Source organism: Coccinella septempunctata, chromosome 4, assembly GCF_907165205.1.
Source record: "Coccinella septempunctata chromosome 4, icCocSept1.1, whole genome shotgun sequence".
Taxonomy (NCBI): domain Eukaryota; kingdom Metazoa; phylum Arthropoda; class Insecta; order Coleoptera; family Coccinellidae; genus Coccinella; species Coccinella septempunctata.
This window is the reverse complement of record NC_058192.1, coordinates 29,826,480-29,846,851: the sequence shown is the minus strand read 5'-3', so window position 1 is coordinate 29,846,851 and position 20,372 is coordinate 29,826,480. Positions and strand designations below refer to the sequence as shown.

The window sequence follows — 20,372 nt, the reverse complement described above, 5'->3', positions numbered from 1 at the left end:
ATTAGTGAAGAAGAAGGATGGAACCACTAGATTCTGCGTAGACTACAGGCAGCTCAATCAGGCCACGAAAAAGGACAGCTATCCCTTACCGAGAATTGACGATACCCTGGACACACTCTCGGGATCACGTTGGTTTTCCACCTTGGATCTGAAGAGTGGGTATTGGCAGGTTGGCTTGGATCCAAAGGATAAAGAAAAAACTGCCTTCAGTATTGGAACAGGTCTGTGGCAGTTTGAAGTTATGCCTTTTGGTCTATGTAATGCTCCTGCCACATTTGAACGTCTGATGGAGACAATATTGAGAGGACTCTCCTGGAAAACTTGTCTGGTGTATCTGGATGATGTGATAGTGGTGGGAAAATCATTCCAAGATCACCTACACAACCTATCCGAGGTTTTCCAGCGACTTCGCGATGCCAACCTAAAGCTTAGTCCTAAAAAGTGTAATCTGTTTCGAACAGAAGTGAAATATTTGGGACACGTAGTTTCACGGGGAGGTGTGAAAGTTGATCCGGATAAGATCAAGGCAGTGCAGGAATGGCCTATACCGAAAGACAAGAGTGAGTTGCGGAGTTTCTTAGGCCTTTGCACTTATTATAGAAGATTTGTATCTGGTTTTGCCAACGTTGCCAAGCCACTGACGAAATTGACGGAAGATGGACAGGAGTACATATGGTCCGATGATTGCGCTGAAGCCTTCGAACGATTGAAAAAGGCTCTGGTCACAGCTCCAGTTCTGAGTTACGCAAGGGCTGAAGGTAAATTTGTGCTCGACACCGACGCCAGTAATACAGCCATTGGCGGCGTTCTATCGCAAGTCCAGGATGGACAGGAAAGAGTCATCGGGTACTTCAGCAAGGTGTTGTCCAAACCAGAACGGAATTATTGCATGACCAGGAGGGAACTTTTAGCAGTCATCAAGTCCGTAGAACATTTCTACAAATATTCGTACGGAAGGAAATTCTTACTAAGAACGGACCATGCTGCTTTGAAATGGCTCCTGAGTTTCAAGAACCCGGAAGGACAAGTGGCTAGATGGATTGAGAGGCTGCAAGAGTATGACTTTGACACTGAACACAGAGCGGGGACTAGCCATCGCAATGCAGACGCGTTATCTAGAAGACCTTGTCCCGAGAATTGCCGCCATTGTTCGCGCCTGGAAGAAAAGATCGATTTGAGGCGGACCACCGTAATCGAAGACGACTGGCTACCTGAAGAAATTCAAAAGGCACAAGAGGAAGATAACGACTTAAAAGTAATCCTGAGTTGGAAGAAGAGCGGTAGACGACCTACTTGGGAAGAAGTATCCAGACTGAGCCAGAATGTAAAGTCATATTGGGCACAATGGGAAACATTGAAGATTGATGGAGGTCTTCTGAAACGTTGTTGGGAAAATGAAGATGGAACTGAGCAGAGACTTCAGTTGATTGTGCCAAAGAGCCGTGTGACAGACATTCTGACCAGACTACATAATGGAACTTCAGGTGGACATTTCGGGATAACCAAGACGTTGGAAAAAGTCAGGCAGCGATTTTATTGGCTAAATTGTAAGAGGGACGTTAAAAATTGGTGTAGAAGATGCAAGGTTTGCGCTGCTGCTAACGGACCTTATGGTAGAGGAAAAGCACCAATGAAGCAATATAACGTCGGATCTCCCATGAAACGAGTAGCTATCGACATCGCTGGCCCCTTTCCCGAAACAGACCATGGGAACAAGTACATTTTGGTAGCGATGGACTATTTCACGAAATGGGTGGAAGCCTACGGTATTCCCAATCAAGAGGCAAGTACAGTAGCTGATAAATTGGTCAGAGAATTCTTCTGCAGATTTGGAATACCTCTGGAGCTGCATTGTGATCAAGGCCGAAATTTTGAATCGAAGTTATTCCAAGAAGTATGCAGCAAATTGGGGATTCACAAAACAAGGACTACACCTCTTCATCCACAATCAGACGGCATGGTCGAACGAATGAATCGGACCATGGGAAAACATCTAGCCAAAGTAGTTTCTGATCACCAGCGGGATTGGGATGAATATTTACATCTATTCACCATGGCATATAGATCTTCGGTTCAAGAATCTACCAAGGAAACTCCAACCAGTATAATGTTCGGCCGAGAAATAAGACTGCCTTGCGACTAAGAGTTTGGATGTAAGCCTGGAGAAGACGTAGCTGGGGAGGACTACGTTAGTAAATTAAGGAACAAGCTGGATTACATTCATGGCAAGGTGCGCAATCAAATGCAGCAAGCAAGTGACCGAATGAAAATGCGCTACGACATCAAGGCTATTGAAGGTGGATTCACCACTGGGGATCTGGTGTGGCTACATAATCCACAAAGGAAGAAAGGTTTTTCACCAAAGCTGCAGAGACAGTGGGAGGGACCGTATGAAATAATCAAGAGGATAAATGATGTAGTTTACCGGATAAGGAAGCTCCCCAAAGGAAAACCAAAGGTTGTCCATTTCAACCGATTAGCCCCGTACGCGCAGGACGAAGAAGAAGTACGTCTTGTGGAAGCCCCGATGCAAGGTAGCAGCGATTACCAGAAGTTTATGGATTGTTATGGTGAGACACGCGTTGCACGGTTCGGCGTTACACAGGAAGTACATCAAGATCTCTTTACCGTCTCTAAGGAATACTCTCTCGCTCATTGCGTAGCGGAGGACCTTCGTATGAGCAAAGGAATAGCAAGAGTATTCAGAAATAAATTTGGACGTCAGGAACAACTATTGCGACAGCAGCCAAGAATCGGAAAAGTTTTGAAATTGAAGGCTGAAGGTCGGTTCATTTATCACCTAGTCACGAAGCAACATTCCTATCAGAAGCCAACCTATCAGAATCTATGGACGGCACTGCATAGCTTGAAAGAAGACCTTCAACGCTTTGGGGTTAGGAAATTAGCTGTTCCCAAGCTCGGTTGTGGATTGGACCAGCTAAATTGGCGAGTTGTGCGAAGCATGCTGGAGGTGGTATTTCAGGGGACTGGTATACGGATCCTGGTGTGCAGTTTCAACCCAAAGCAGGCCAGGGAGCCTGGAAAAACTGTGGAGTGCTACTTCCATCAGAATGGCTACTGTAGGAATGGTGATGAGTGCAAGTTTCGCCGCGGTCCTCGGAGGAATTCACTAAATCTGTTCTGGGACAGAACAGGCTTAAGGAGGGGACAGTGTAACCAGTCCGGCCCTTGCGGTCGGACCTTTCGAGAAACAGAGCGGTCGAGAAATTCCAGAATAACCGCGAATCTACCTGAATGTTTCCGGCGCCTATATAAGCCCAGCGGAGGAGCAGGTAGGAAGTACAAGTACAGTTACAGTGCAAGCGACTAGTGGAAATAAACAAGAGTGCAAATAAATAGTAGTGTAATAGTTAGTTTGTGAGTTATATGTGTATTAAGTGTAAATAAATAATTTTAATAAGTTGGACGTTTTAATTAAGCGAAGAAAACGTTACAATATCATAATAAGCACTAGCTGGAGGAGAGGTAATAGTCCGGGAGGTGGTGTCACTTTTTTATAAGTGATTTATCTGCAACTCAAATGTGATCAATTAGAGAGTTGCACTATTACTGTACTCGAAATCGAAAGTCAGTCAGCGCGACCGTGGTGAGCGTGGGCGTGGGAGGCGGTGGAACTCGCCGGAAAAATCTCAAAAAAAAGTGATTGATCTCCACGTGAAACTTACCCTGTATAAACATTACTTGTTTATACAGGGTGATTCATCATAAACTGGACAAACATATATAGTGGGTAAATGACACCGGGAGAATCACTTTTGCCTTATGACATATACCCTGTTTTCGATGCATGAGCGAGAAATAAGGTGTTCAACGTCGTATTTGAGCAATATTCTATTGAGTGTGCTCAGTTATGTATAAGCCACAAAGTAACGGTTTCTGGTCACATCGGAGTATTTTTGAGTGCGCAATTCAGCAAAGATGAAGAAATCCGAAAAAAAAAATTTCAGAATGGCGGAAAACCTTCGATTTTGTTTTGTTTCTAAATTGAATTTCATTTTCTGAATGAACACAATTTTCGAACAATATCCTTGTAGTTTCCTACAATCAGGAAACATTTCAACAATTTCGAGTTTTCATTTCTTAGAAACGTGTCATAAGGCTTATATTCAAACTTCGGTCACGTGATTCATGTCGTCCGATTTTCAGATAGTTTCGTATTCTTCCCTTCTCTTGTAAATTCCTTAATTGTCTTGTTTATGTCCACATGAACATCGGAAAATACAGAAAATGCTCTGATTTTCATGGGTACGAAACATGACACACTGATACCATAGCCTTCCCCAGGCATACAGTTAAATATGAGTCCCCACCGAGTTATATAGGTATCAAATTATATAACCATTTGCCCAGTCGCTTGAAATCAATGAGTGGAAAATCTTTCGAGGGAGAAATTAATTTCCTTTCAACTAACAGGTGTTACTATAGTGTGGAGGAGTTCCTTAAGGACTCCATTTGTTGAATTTGTTATTTTTTTTTCTCTTGTATTTATCATAATATATGACTTGTCCTATACATTTCTTACATTTCTTAAGGGTCCAAAAGGATCAATAAATTTTATTTATTTATTTATATGATGAAACACCCTGTATGAACAAGTAATTGTTATGTACACTCAATAAATAATTGACGTCCATTTTTACGTTTAATTTGATTGAAATAATCATTTTTCAAAATTTCAAGTGAAGATCGGTCACTTGTCAATTTTCAGATTTTTCCGACCACTTCAACCGCCTGACTGACGATGTTTCCACCATCGGGAAAGTGACTGACGCCCATTTTCACTCATAATCATGAATAATTACATTATTACAAAGTTTCACGTGCAGATCAATCACTTTTTTTTGAGATTTTTCCTGCGAGTTTCACCGCCTCCTACGCCCACGCCCACCGCTATTGGACTGACTGACGCGCGGACCTCAAATGTACAAGTGGAGAACTACTCATCCTAAAAAATTCGTGTGAAAATCGATCACTAGTTCAAAAGTGACGCCACCTCCCGGACTATAATGTTCGTTATCTTTTTTGGCTAAAGTTTGAAAGTTACATCAGTTGTAGATTTCAAAAGTATTAACCCGAAGATGAAATGCATGTGATGCAGTGTTTGGGAATGAGTATCTCTCGAAGGAATAAGATAATTACAAGAATGTTGAATTCTTCAACAAATAATCATCTTGCATCAATGGATGTCAAAATATTTAAAGGAAGTTTCAAGTCAAGCTGAACTTCACCTTCGAACAAAAATTTCACATGAATGAACAATTAACAGGACAACTGGCTCGTATTTGGGGCTGTTCATCTTGATACATTGATATAATGATAATAATTAGGTATTTATACTTCCTTAATAAATAATTAATACCTTAAGGTATTTACAATGTATAGGACAAGTCAAATGAAAAATAGAAAAATCAATTTTCGAGAACTTATTCTACGATGAGATTCATCGAAAATCCTGTAGTAAACTTGTCGCATTAATTCACTCAAACATAAAATTCTCAAATGCCTCAAATTTTTGGGTCTCCCAATAGAAGGAAATTCTTTGTCATCCTCTTCATTCACAATCTTTCTGATTGTGGAAACATTCAGCTGAAATATAAGTCGTTTAGAATCAGATGAAACATTATATAAATTCACTTACTCGATACCGTCTGACGTATTGTGGATTTCAGAATATCAGGGTAACTTTGGGTTATATATATGAATGAGCCATAGACATAGAGACATGGACTGAGCAATGTCAGCATGAAATTGGCTTTTTTTATAGAAAGAGAGAAATGATCGTCGGGAATTTACCTGTCTCTTTTTTGTTCACATGAGGTGAGTGTAGACCAATCAAAATTCTAGAAAGAGACAACTGCATTCCCGACGTGCGTTTCTCTCTGTCACTTTTTTGGACCGTATTTCATGCACAGATAGAAAGGGAAGGCACAGTCCATGTCTATATGTCTATGGAATGAGCGGACCTGAATTCTAAATAGCACCATAGAAATACCAAAAGAAAAGAAGTCCGACTCCGGTACTAAATTTATTGACACTGTTTGTAATCTATGATTTCTAGGCACTACAACAGCGCTGCTCCAAAATCGCACCGACGGAAATCGGAACTAATGCTCTGCGGCATCGGTCGTAGGTGGCGGGCCAAAACCTATTCATTCGAATTGAAATTTTGAACCCCAGTAGACTTTGCGTCGTCTTACTTGTAATTCACAAATGAAACTATTTCATTCATTTGCAACAAAACTAAAGATACTACATTAGGTACAGATAAATCGATCACAAATTTGTTGATTGAAAAATGAATCGGGATTTTTTTTCAACTATTGAATTGTAGGTACAGAAACAATTAAAATTGAAGACTGAAATTACCCACCATGGAACTAAAAAGGTACCACCTAATAAAACGACTGCATTGCAGGGGGTGTTGTAAAAGTATTCAAGTACAAATTATTGCAAAATAAAATAAGAGCAGTTTAGGAAGGAGCGGAATTTTTATTAACCCTTAAACCATATCTCTAAGAAGTTGTTCTGCAGAAAATGATATTGGTTAGGAATATAACGAAATAACTATTACAGTAAACCAGCAATGAATTATAGGTAATCTTGTAATTGCTCCTGTTGACTGGATATTCGAAGTATTCTCTTCGGTAAACTCTCTGTTTCTTCTGGTAAACCATTTTCGAGAAAAATTTGTTGAAGGAATGTTGAGTTTTCAAATACTGAAAATACATCCATAAATAAGTAGGTACTCAGTTGCAAAATTGTACTTCATCTCAAATTAGTAGGATTTTAAGAAAATAACGCTTGGTTTTGTATGAACTTTGGGTATTCAACTCGGTCGTATTCAAACTCAATGGTATTATTTTTTGAACCAATATGATATAGAATCATATTTTCCACCTTTTTCGACAACCCAAAAAGCACTCCTTGTGGCCAAGCGGCCTGTTATGAGATCTAAAGAATAGCCACGATTGAGTTGGAGTGATTTTGGCGACAGCGGTCTCATCGAACAGCTGGCCTTAAACCAAGTCAACTTTAAACGTGTTAAAATACAATTTTTCTTTGAAGAACTTATACTTTCTCAAGCCAACGGTGAGCAGACAAATTCCAAGCTTCATGATTACACAAACATAATTATCAAAAAACCAATCACTTACCAGTAAAGCAAGAAACGGAACTAGAAGAACGTATATGATTCCCACTAGTCAAACAAATTATTGAAAAAATAAGAACATTTCTTGAAAAAACTTCGCCAAAATAAATCTGTCATCAGAACAGTATTTCATAGATTGAAAATCTATGTAGGATTTCTATCAAAGATATTATTTTTGATTTCTATAGTAACACGACTCGACGCTAGCGCCCCAAAGTAATCGCACCGGCTGAAGGGCGAACTAAAGCGGTTGCATATCTGCCTATATAAGTTGGAAGGGGTTGATAGCACTTCCCGAAACCCTGTCTTCTCTCTTTTTCAATCACTTTCTGCATTTTCGTAATAAAAATTGATATTAGTTGTGGCAACGGCGTTATGACATTGACGACATTTCATGAGTACCAACTTTACTCCGTTCTAGTTACAAAAACTTGAAAAAATTATTTCATGGTCAACCGACTGCTAAAATAATTTTGAATGGAGTATAGTTACTTTCACTGGACTTTCCTAACGATGTTCATCTTTTGTGGATCCGTTTATTCATTTACCATTGTAAACAGTTGCAAACATAGGAGCATATATGCCACGAACTTCGTCCAGCTGAGCTTTAATCTCTTTCGGTGTTAAGCCTTTTAAATACAAGTGTTTTATCACCAGCAAGAATTCACTTTTTTCAAATTCACAAAAGCTTACTTTCTTCAATCGACAATCAAAATGAAACCATGTGATGGATATGAATGAAACTTTGACAGATATACAACATGTCCCAAGATTCAACGATGAGCCGGCGTCGTAGGGTGGACATGGTCATAACTACTTCAGGAAAAATGAGAGAAAAAATCCAGCTCAATTTTTTATTTAATTACAAAATAAATTATGAAATTCTTCGAAAATTAACACCCTTCATAATATTTCAAGTTAGCACGGCGACAATTTTTCAAAAATTTTTGATTCTTTTTGCATCGGCAACTTAATTAGTACTGCTGCCCACCACAACTGCTGAAACTCCCAGAATGCTCATAGTTTTCACACAAAAAATCAAAATATGTTTTTCCCATAAAATTTTGAAAGATGTTTACTTTCAACCCACTTTCCCTCATTGTTTTGTGAAAAAAGTATGGACACTATGGCGGCAAGTTTTTTTTTGAAAATTTATACAACTAACCAAGAGTCTGAAATGGTATAATACCCCAAGAGAAGTAGACGCAAAAAGATCCATATTATTAGAAACAATAATGAAATTTCTTAATTGCTCTTGTTGGTAGTCATCAGCTATGTGCCGAAAATGGGTTTTTGTTGTTGAATTTATTAAAAAATGATATTTATTTATTGATTCGATAATAAACCTTATAATAAATGTTCAAATTGCTTGCCACCAGCATCAATACACGCATGACATCGCCTTAAAAATGACCTTTTAATGCTTCGTGCATATCTTCTTCCACCGATATGAGCCGCAGCTTGACTGATTTTTTGCCGAAGTTCATCCAATGTCAGTCTCTAATCTTTGCCATTACGGAAAATAAAGGTGCAAAACAGAACACTAATACTCATTGGTACTGAATTTGCGGAGAATAGGAACTTCTTTGTCAGCGCTATTCATATAAAACAAAGAACATCTACTATCCTTCTCTAAGGTGTATCTCTCGGAATCTTTCTCTCTTCAATTTCTAAATTTTATCAACTACACACGTGTCCCATTGAAAAACCAAGAAATGACTATACACAATCTCATTTCGGCACATAATAAAAATTGTCACTATGAACGAGAACAATTAAGTAATTTAGTCTTTCTAAGAAATGGTACGCATATTTTTTTTGCTACTTGTTTTCTTGGATTATTATATAATACTATTTTGGAATCTTGATTAGTTGGGTAAATTTTTAATTGCTGCCATAATGTCCATGCTTTTTTGCAGAAATCAATGAGGTAAAGTGGGCTCAACGAAAAAATCTTTCGAATTTTTATGGAAAAAACATATTTTGATTATTTTTTGTGTAAAAACTATGAGTATTCTGGGAGTTTCAGGAATTGTGGTGGGCAGCAGTATTACTTTATTTGCCGATACAAAAAAATATCAAAAATTTTTGAAAAATTGTGGCCGTGGTAACTTAAAATATCATGAAGAGTGTTAATTTTCAAAGAATTTCATGAGTTATTCTGTAATTAAATAAAAATTGAGCTGGAGTAGTCATGATCGTGGCCCCCCTACGGCGCCGGCTTATCGTTGAATTTTGGGACACGTTGTATATTGAGTAATAATGCTTACTAAAAATAACATTCTTAGTAGGGTTAAACGAAGCTTTAAAATTAAAGCTACTTTAGGTTTGATTATGAAACCGGCCGTTAGGTTTTCTAAAGATTTATTGAACCATTGAACGATCCTCGTATGATCATCCCGTTTTCAATGAACAATTCTAAACATATGTAGGTATTATTTATTAGTGATTTCTAAGGAATTTTATTTATTTCATTATTATGAATGAATAAAGCTGATAACTAACTACCCCCACTATACGTTTATACTGAAACGTTCGAATTCCCTGAATACGCCCCTGCCGCCGCTCAAAAACATCGGGAACATCGCGTACTTATATCGCCCTCGGTGCTGCGAGAATATTCTCGAACAGAGGTGTAGCGATATAAAAATCAAAATAGTTATTTTTGTATCTAGTGCGCGAAATGCTACTTTGGTGATCGAGAACTGATGAAATAGTCGAGATCACCAAAGTATATCGCGCATGAGATGCAAACAAAATTTTTTCTACAAACGTCAAAAATATTATTCTGAAATAAGTAACATGTTTAGCTTAATATGAAAAAGAGTATTGAAATTTCAGGATCAAGTGCTGTCACCTCTACGGCAGGTGCTTGCAAATCAAAAATGGATAGTCTTATCCAACTCCTAAATCTACGATATCACGAACTGAATCTGAGTTATCTGGTTTAGGAGTACCTAATTATTGGTTCGTGCACTGGCTGCACCATTAATGTTAACATTGTGAATAATAAATAAAATTCGGTAGTGTTAAATTTTCTCACAATTTGAAAGCCTTAATTATTGTTATACATTAATATATGAATGATTTCTTGATTTTTGCTTGATTGAGGAACATAACGGTTATGATATAAAAATCCCATATAGTTCACATGCAGTGTGCGAAGTAAGTATTTCGCACACTACTTCGCGCACGGTGTCATGGTAACGAAGGAAAATGAAAAAAAGGGTCACTTCGCATATCGTTGTCAATGCCCGAACCTTGTCATTTTTTGACGTTTGTAGAAAAAGTTTTTTATTTATTATGGATTTGAATAAACACGTCGATCGTTCTCCTTCTCTCGACACATGCCACAGTCCGATCAGATGGTACGTGTGAGTTATGCCTAACGGTACAGGGACTGAAAAAATCAAAAGTATACCTATAATGACCTCAGCCAATACTCAAATTCGGGGTCTACAAAGAGTAAAGGCTTTAACTTCAGATTTATCAATGACATTCGCCATCTTCTTGCTTCTTTACTTCCGCCTGCTCTTGTACCTATTGAAAGGGTTCATCGGGCGACTTATGCATGCCGTTTTACAAGCGAATTCTGAGACAAATTTCTTGAAATACCCTTCGAGACCCATAAATTGACGAACTTGCTTGACATTTACTGGAATTGATGACTTCACCTGCATTCGACCTTGTCTTTTCCTGGTCACCTAATACATATTTCTTTTTTTTTTTCGTTGAAAAATGTCTTTTTTCATATTCAGAGAAAATCCCGCAGAACTAAGTGCTTCCAGGTCGTGTCTCAAGTAGGTAAGACCTTCTGACGGATGATAGGTAAGGATTACGGACGACTACGGTGATAAGCGTATCTGAAGGCTAGGTTTATTGACCGTGCCTGTTTCATTTCCAGCTGTAATCATGACACTAAAATCGCGAAAAATTATTTGAAAATCATCACTTCTTTTCTAAACGAAACCCTCAGAAACTCCGTTATGGTTAGACACTACTTCGAAAAAACGTATACGACGCTGTCCATCGTTATATCGTGAAGGATTAGCCAAAGATGACAAGGAAACTAACAACTCTGAAATAGTGGGACAGCCAGCATTACGTATATCTAGCTCTGAAATTACGTAAACACTCAATTGAATTTCACTCAATCCCCTTCACTTCACTTAACGCGTAAATTATTATTATTAACATGACTGACTTCTCATGCATATAATGGTTTCAAAAACAGATTTGATGCATGGAATGCTCAACGCCGCTGGTTTCATTTCTGTTTTCGTGGTTAGCTGAGATTTTTGAGGCCTTGGTTTCGCCGTCTATTACCTGATAATTGGAATGATATGCAATGCTGAAAACTAATACTTATGTTTTGTTACAGAGATTCCTAGGAGGATCTGGATGGAACAGAGATAAGATTTGTTAACAAGATTACAGTGATTTTATTATATTGATTTGTTGAAATCCTAATCAGTTACTAATGTTTATACCTATATGACAATATTTCAATCCTATTGGGCTTAGGAAGACATTGTAGACCTTGCATTTTCATTTGTACTACTAGTAGTTAAACTCTTCTCCGTGGTACAGGGTTTAAAACTTATCCTTTGATTTACCAAAATAAATTGTAAGGAGCCTGTAAAACTGATATTGATTTGATTATATGAAAATAGTTGGAATGAAATCTATGTATGAGTTATTCATCAGTAGGACATGATGAATTTCGATATCATTTAGTCCCCACAAAATATCGGTTCAGATCCATTAAGTTATATTATTGTATATAGTACTGAAAATCTACAGATAATTCAAAGCCAAGATCAGTATTCCGAAGAATTATCCTGTACCATTTGGCCATTTTGAAATCACTATGATAGAAATAGGAATTGCCAATAACATCCTTCAATTGTCTTGTATATATGTAAATCTAGATCGACTTGTATGAAAATCTTAATGTAGTTCTCTTGCAATGTATTTTTTTAGATGTGTATATACTATATATTAAAATCCAACCGATTTTACTTTCAAAATTTGTTATTTTCTTTCATTACTGTTTTCAATGGAGAGTGGAAATCAATTCAAAACATCTCTATGCATTTTTCTGTCGGTGATCATTTTTTGTTGAACTTATGGTATAACAACAAGATACATTTTTAGCATATTTTTGAAATTGTTACAAATGGTTTGTTTAGGTTTTTATTTTATTTATAAATATATAGTACTAATTTTGTTGAACAAATGAAATATTTCGTTTTATTTCATGCAATAAGTTAACAAGTAAACTTTTGTACTGCCATTGTACAGTATTATCCACTCAACCCATATAAACAACTTACTTGTGGTAATCCTGCAGAAGCCACAAGCGGCTTCTTCCAGTAGGCATTTTCATGGCGATTACAAAATAACTTTCATCGACTTAGTTTCTTCTTTCTCAAACACAAAGTAATGAAATATTTACGACATTTGCAATAGTACGATCACATAGTTAATTATGAACTTGACTTTTTTCTTATTATCTAGGTGCTAGGGGAGCTTTTCATCTTTGATATAAATGTTATGATTTGAAGGGATTTATTTGAATTTCTCACAAGCTTGGTATGAGCAGCTTAAAAGAAAGCTTTGCACTAGAGAAAACATCCACTAGAGTGCTTTCTCAAATTTACAAAAAATATACTTTTTTATATTTCACATTGAGAAAGAATATAAATTTACATTCTTCAAATACCGGAATCATTTCCCGATCCAGCAACATAGCTGCGAATTTGACCTAACACCAAAGAATAGGCTTGTTTATAGAGTGGTTCACAACGGTTGTGAACTGTACAGAACAGGCGCAAAGGGATTTTCGCTACCCTAAAATGGAATTGCGCTTGCTCTGTACCGTTGTTTTCAAAGGTGAGGCTTTTTTGTGACAGAAGGTAAAACTCGTCAAAATAAGTCGTTGAACCAAAAATTGTCTATATAAAATATCCAAGATGGCTGAGGTACAACCCTTAGAGGTTCGACAAAATTTCATTGAATTTCAAGTACGGACTCTGGCATCTCAAAAACGAAACAAAACATAAACATATGGCTGGACAATGAATGGTACCAAGTTAATCGGATTAGATGCATCAGGTCACTTTTTGAGAGAATCATAATTGTTGTATCATGCAATTTAGGATGAAAAAAAAATTAGAAAATCGAGACAGTTTCTTGAAAGTGCTATGTTAGTTATGTTGAAAAAGTGCTATGATGTTTCCCCATTTCATCCCATTTTTACGACGATTGTTGGAAAGTCGTGAATAATTTAGACGAATTTGATTGGTGAGATTTTGAAGTATTTTTTACACTCAAGTCCTAAGTCTCTTCTGTCAGTTGGTATCGAAATGGGCCATTCCATAAAATCGTGTAAGTTACTAAAAAATAATGAAAACAATTCGGCAGTCTTACCATTTTCATTGCCACGTAAAAATAACCTGAACGAAACCACATGATCGAATCGGAAGATAAGTTGGTCCGCTAAATCAAGGCAAGCTCACAGAGAAAAATCACCCGGGCAAAGATTATAGACTAACTCTATATAATCTTTGAGCCAGGGTGCATCGAGACTAACGGGAGATGGATAAGGAATACGTTTAGGCAGTGGCGGATTATCCCAGAAGCGCACTAAGCGCGCGCTTAGGGCCCCCAACTAAAGAGGGGCCCCCCGGCTGTCCGAAAAATATCCGTTTCCGTCGGACCGAAAAAATTTGTCAGAATTTCATTACAGATCATAAGAATTGCACTCCACCCGACCCTGCTTTCTTATCCGTTTGGGGCCTCCTACTATAGGGGGCCCCCCCGGCTCTGTGAAAAATCCCCGAACTTTTTCTCATATTTTTTAACATTTTTGAGTGTGTGAGTGAGGGAAGCCGCGGCCCGTCCGCCGCACATATAATATAATAATAATAATAAGCACATCACCGGGGGATGTCAGAAGTTCGCGGGCACGGAGTACAAAAATAGACATGATGCTGTTGCCAAGATTCTTCACCAAGAATTGGCACTAAAACACCAACTTCTAAGTTCGAAAAAGTTTTCTTATTACGATTACCATACGGAAAATGAACATCACAAGCTCTACTGCGATCGCACGGTTCTCACAGACCGGAAAATAACCCACAATAGACCAGACCTCATATTGCTCAATAAGGATGAGGACAGAGCACTATTCATCGATGTGGCGATTCCAAATAATAACAATCTTCTAGATAGGCACACTGAAAAAATTTCAAAATACAGAGATCTCGACTAACAAACCAGAAGACAGTGGAAGCTGAAAGATATCAAGACCATCCCCATTGTAATTTCATCTACAGGCCTGATACCGAAGAAACTACTGGAGAACTTGAGGAAACTTCAGTTGGACGAAAATATCTATAGAGTCATGCAGAAGGCGGTACTGCTCGGAACAGCGAGAACTGTACGCAAGTACATGGGGAATGCAGAGGAACACCGTCTGCGCCGACAGGAAGTACGGGTGGAGCAGGAATCCAACCTACAGCAGGGAGGCGAGGAGCGACCCGGACCCGACCACCACCACGATCCCGAAAACCTGAAAAGGGCTCCAACAGAGCTTAATCCTTTTGATATCTGAGATATCTGGGATAAGTGAATTTTCCTCTAGAGAGGAGTGTGAAAGCCTCAAGGCTAAAGTCATAATAATAATAAAGGTCTTTATTCACATGATTTTAACTAGTTGATAAAAAATACTGTAAGTTTGAGTAGTGAAAAGGCGAGATCCAGCACACTATAAAAGTGCACTGTTCAATCTAACAATCTAACTATTTCCTGACTTTCTGGTTTCTGCGGTCTATTATTTGTCTACATGGTTGAGTCCTTTTTATTTTGTTTTTGTTGCATAAATCAACTTTGTACGTGCATGTATTGCTGTCTTGTCGTTTAATAATTGGGAATGCTTCCTTCAGAACCGTCAAGAACGAACTGACCTAGCAAATAATCGTCACAAACTTTATTTTCGACGAAATTCCTCCATTTATGTATCATTACCAATGCAAACTTCAATAATCTCAAAAAAAATAATGCAGGAAAAAATGACCAGTTATCTAGTTATCTTGGTGGATGATGTAATAAAAATTAATTTTCGAGTTTAACTCGCGTTTAACCTTTTTCCCCCACGCATCTCAAGATGCAAAGAGTCGCTTTCCCAAAAGGTGCGGGAAAACGCCTGCTATTCCTTTCCCGCGCGCATTTTTGTGCAGGGATTTTTCCGGCACATAATATTATAGAATAATAGTTATTTTCCTATCAGTGCGGAAAGTGATACTTGCGGGCAATACACTTCCCGCAAGAGTTAGGAACAATGTTTTTTCTAAAAGCGCTTGAAATATATAAAAATATCCATTTTACACAGGTTGTTAAGAGGGCTGTGGAACAAGTGACGAAGTGGCCCCACAGAGGCGGAAATAAGTGCTGCATTACAAGTGGAAATGTAATAAAATATATGGTGAACTACAAGTGTTGCATTCGTAATCAATTCGCTGGCTGAAGTGCACTTCGGCACGGACGTCTAAGTTGTCAAAATTTCTTGCAAGCTACAAATTATCACTTCGGCATGGAATTTCAGGCCGGCTACGGATAATGAGCTATGCTTATGTTTTGATCAGTTACATATAACTCATTAGTTTTTTTTTACTGAAGTTTGTGAATGGTAAACTTCGTGTCGAAGTGCACTTCGGCCACCGAATTCTCAACTCAATAAAAGCCCTTCTCCGGGATCGAATAAGAGTATAGATATAGAACACTAATCAATCGATACTAAAGCAATTTACAGTTAGCATTTCAATTACATAAAATAAAAATCCAGTTCATCATTTCAATTGGTATCTTTCCCAATAGTACTCCTCTTCAGAATGCCATTCACGATAGAAATAATTAATAAGAAAACAACTCAATCGCGATATTCTTGGTATCCAGCGCTAGCTCTAGCGAAGCTTGAAGGCGCTCTTACATAAAAAATTACTTTTTTGAAAGATCATCACGAAATCCGTTCCGAAGGACGTAGATTCACCGTCTGTTCCGATATTCCTGAACAGTACGGTCAGTATTTCAGAGACGATGCCTATTGGCCCAGTCGTTCGAGTTCTATTGTTATTCGATTGCGGGCCAGTAAAACCAGCAATATCGGAACAGGCCCATAGAATCATTAAAAAATTTCCTTCTGTGTGTTAGTGTAACGCTTTGTTGTGGATACGCCGTTAGACGCAATTTTGAATTTGCCGGGTTCAATTTCGACAGGCTCCGTATTCACGGCTACTTATTTTGGTCTAAATCCAAATGCGGGTTCTCGAACTATTCGAATTGAAAAAAAACACGGTTCGTAAGATTGGAATTTACGTGTGATATTTTGCTCGTCTAAAGCATGACGAAGATTATTGATTTTGGTCGGCATAGATCCAGCTGCAGTTGTGCAGTTTTTCAAATTTATCGGAATTTTAGGTCCCGATCCAAAAATTTTTCGCTCGTCAGGTATGGAGTTCTATTTTATAGAAATTCATAAATAGAAGGGTAATTACAGGACTTATACAGCAACAATCCAACAAGCATTGTTCTAAGAAATAAACTCTATACTTTTGGATATTACTATTCATTTAGACTTTATTGAATATTCAATTCTATAATTCACAAAAAATAAATGGCATATCTTGCTATAATAACAACACAAAAAATATATTTATATTCAGTATGAATAATAAATATTGTAACCAGTTCAATTGAACCACTTATTCTCTAACTGGTTCAATTGAACATTATGCCTCATTATCAAATAAGTCAAACTGAATAATGATATCCACCTATATTCACAATTTGGCCAACTTTAGATCTTACAGGTAATTCTGAAATAAATGCTGATGGCCTTTTATCATCACTTCTCATATAACCAACACTCATGGTTTCTGTACTATGGCCCCACATGAATGAAACTTCATCATTCTTTTTACTCAGAACAAGAACACCACACAATTTGTTATCTACATTCTTCAGAAACTTTGAATTGATAAATTTATCTGTTAGACATTTATATAAACCAGTTGTGGGACATTCAACTTCTGTTAAGTCATTAGCAATTTCTTTCGCTAGTTGAGTTCTAACAAGATGTTCACCACAACCACTTGTGCAAACTGCAATGGATGGCTCATTATCTTTACAACTACTATCTGCCCAAGTTCCACTAGCATAAAGGGCACCCTGACCAACTCTACCAGATTTCTTTAGTAAAATTCCACCAGAGCTACTAGCAGCAGCAAAATTACCATTGGCATCCATGCAAACAGCTCCTACAGTATCCAATAGCAGATTTTGTTCTTTATCTCTAGTTGCCTCCTGATACACTTCCAAATACTTCTTGTGTCTTTTTGCAGAACTTACACTGATCATAGTTTTATTACTAACAGTTTTCAATCCAATACTCTTGGCATAATTCAAAGCTCCACTTCCTACTAATAGAGAAGGGGGAATGAGTCCTAGTACATTTTCTTGTGTTTGCTTTGTACAGAGATCATATGCTAACTGTATAGGATTCTTAAGTCTTTTGACAGCACCACAACCTCCATATAATAAAGTCTCTCCGTTCATTATTGATGCATCATTTTCTACTTCACCATCTATAGTTAAATTTGACCCATAACCGCAGTTTGTTCTTGGATGATTTTCTAGGGTGATTATAGAATCCCTTACTGCTTCCAAAGCTGATCCACCGTTTTTCAATGATTCTAGACCTCTCAGACAAGCTTGTTTACACAATTTGTTGTATTCTGAACGGTAATCTGAGCAATGAACCCCAGCCCCACAGTGCACCGCTATTATTGAAGGAAACATTCTTTAAAAAAACAAATTATTATACGAAAATTACATCCTATTAAACCAATAGACTCATCAAGTCTATGTTGAAACCAAAAATTTTTCAAACCTTCTTTTTAATAAAACTCTTCACTATCAAAACTTAAAGTGTTCATGAAGACTTTCTGTTTGACTTCTTTGTTTACTATCAAAAATCAAAGAGGAGGATGCAAAAATTAACCTGTACCAGGGCTCTCGCTCTCCCTGTACCATAGACCTAATCAATCAATTAGATTGTCTATGGACCTAATCCATAGACCTAATAATACATATTTTATTAGGTCTATGACCTAATCAGAGACAAGAGACTTTCTCTATGTCAGAGACAAGTTATCTCTGGACCAGAGATATATATATATATATATATATATATATATATATATATATATATATATATATATATATATATATATATAGATATATTATATATATATATATCTGAGCCATATTTTCGCGATTAAGACGCGTGAAGCGTCTTTAAGGGGTGCTATTCGAGCGAATAAGTCATGACGTCAGTCTTTAAGACGCTTTAAGCGGAACCTGGCGGTCTGTGGAGAGCGCCTGTGTCATAGAGTCATCTTGTCTCTGGCCTGTGTTTTCTTAAGCGGAAAGGGGTGATTTATTTATTTATTTATTTATTTATTGCACATTTAGGATACAAACAGTAAAAAGATTACCAACAAAGTATCCACTTAAAGATATTGAAAGTTCGAGTTCACCGAGCAAAACAACTCGTCGAAATCAAGGAAAAAAAAAACAAAAACTTCTCTCTCACAAACCCGATACAAAAAAATGTTTCAAGGTTTTTTTAAATCTAACAAAATTGTCTGAGAAGATATCCATGCCACCATCCAATTCAAGACCGTTAAAAGTAGCCTGAAAGCGCCGCATCGGTGATATAAAGAAGAAGAGAGAATATGTTGTTTATATCGAATTTGATTTGAATTCCTACTAGGGAAGAGTGCTTTTATTGCCAATAATGCAGTTTCTGCATTATCATTTAAAATAAATAAATATTTTTCAAATAATAGCCAAAGAACAGAAATTGAAAAATTCACAATTCGATTCGCTGTCTAATGACAACGACAGATGACTCAACCATCAGCGATATTCTATTTTTGCGACAACAAAATTGATGACGTCACGCTTAAAGACGCTTCAAGACATCGATTAAGACGCTTAATCGCCAAAATATGGCTCTGCTCTGGACCTAATCAAAGAGTAACTCTTTGACCTAGGTCTATGCATGTCCACAGAAGACATTGATGATCTACTCTGTAATCTGTGACATTGATGGTCAATGTCATATTCCGATATTTCTCAGAGGTTGTCTCTGATATTTCTTGTTTACAAAAGTTTCAAAAAAGTTGAGAGAATATGCCAAAGACCGAAGATTTTCCGGCACTAACTACAGAATTAGCCATTGAAATTCTTAATAGAACTTTAGAAACACTTCAAACTCCAGAAAATACCCAAAAACTTGATGAGGCCAGAGATAATGTTGGAAATGAAATGTTGAAAATGATGCAGTTCTTATTTCCCATAGTGATGCAAATTCAGATGGACGTCATCACAGAATTTGGATTCCCTGAAGGCAGAGAAGGCATTGTGAAGTTTGCTCAGATGTTGAGAAGTTTAGAAGTGGAAAATTCAGAAGTTGCCCAATTACACAGTATTGTTCGATCATATTATTTACCCTCAGTTGCTGTAAATGCATCCCCACCCGAAGAAAGATTGAATAGTAGTTAGCATATCCCCAGGATAGAAGTATTTTATTTATAAATACATATATAATTTTAGTAATTTCGCTTTTAAAACTAATTTTGTGTTGAAAAATGTACTTCCATAATATATACAATTTCATTAAGGCCCGGTACTTTCACGTGCGAATAAATAAATTTATTCGATAGATAAGTCTTATTCGTAGAATAACTGTAAATGCTGTCTTTTCACTTTCAGATAGTGTTATTCATCGAATAAATCTGTCATTGAAACTCGTTAATAAGATTGTATTTGTCATAAATCGAATGTCTTTACGTCATCATTGGTTGAATTTTTAAGATTCTGGATGTATGGTTATTTTTTGTGTGATTTTCACGAAATATTTGATTTGTAGTTGGAATTATGACAATTTCTACAATGCGGTCTCTTATTTTACATTAATCAGTGAAAAGTAGTAAACCGTGTTTTCACAGAATTGTTATTCGTCAAATAATTTCATCTGAAAGCACCGAAATAATAAGGTATCCTTCAGATAAGAAATTATTTGACGGATACTTATTGACAGTGAATAAAATTTATTCGAAGGTGAAAGTACCGG

General features: G+C 37.1%; 3 protein-coding genes across 4 annotated transcripts in view; 2 read left to right on the top strand and 1 right to left on the bottom strand.

The window, feature by feature from the left end:
• The window catches only part of LOC123311294 (serine/threonine-protein kinase 26), a 59,517-nt gene extending 47,321 nt beyond the window's left edge, over positions 1 to 12,196 (top strand). For both annotated transcript variants that reach the window (XM_044895179.1, XM_044895178.1), the window contains exon 7: positions 11,553 to 12,196. In XM_044895179.1, the coding sequence (XP_044751114.1) occupies positions 11,553 to 11,562 (10 nt within the window). In that variant the 3' untranslated portion in view covers positions 11,563 to 12,196. The remainder of the gene's footprint in view (positions 1 to 11,552) is intronic.
• A 4,584-nt stretch (positions 12,197 to 16,780) lies between these two features.
• On the bottom strand, positions 16,781 to 18,224 carry LOC123312180 (threonine aspartase 1). The gene has a single exon (XM_044896443.1). It carries the CDS (start codon positions 18,029 to 18,031, stop codon positions 16,985 to 16,987), a length of 1,047 nt encoding a protein of 348 aa, XP_044752378.1. The 5' UTR covers positions 18,032 to 18,224; the 3' UTR covers positions 16,781 to 16,984.
• A 1,118-nt stretch (positions 18,225 to 19,342) lies between these two features.
• On the top strand, positions 19,343 to 19,917 carry LOC123311288 (protein C10). The gene has a single exon (XM_044895173.1). The coding sequence runs from the start codon at positions 19,430 to 19,432 to the stop codon at positions 19,799 to 19,801; it is 372 nt and encodes a 123-aa protein (XP_044751108.1). The 5' UTR covers positions 19,343 to 19,429; the 3' UTR covers positions 19,802 to 19,917.
• The last annotated feature ends 455 nt before the right edge of the window (positions 19,918 to 20,372 follow it).

What these genes read in the sequence shown, in the direction of transcription:
- LOC123312180 (XM_044896443.1), bottom strand. Translation starts at nt 18,031, where the DNA reads ATGTTTCCTTCAATAATAGCGGTGCACTGTGGGGCTGGGGTTCATTGC.
- LOC123311288 (XM_044895173.1), top strand. Translation starts at nt 19,430, where the DNA reads ATGCCAAAGACCGAAGATTTTCCGGCACTAACTACAGAATTAGCCATT.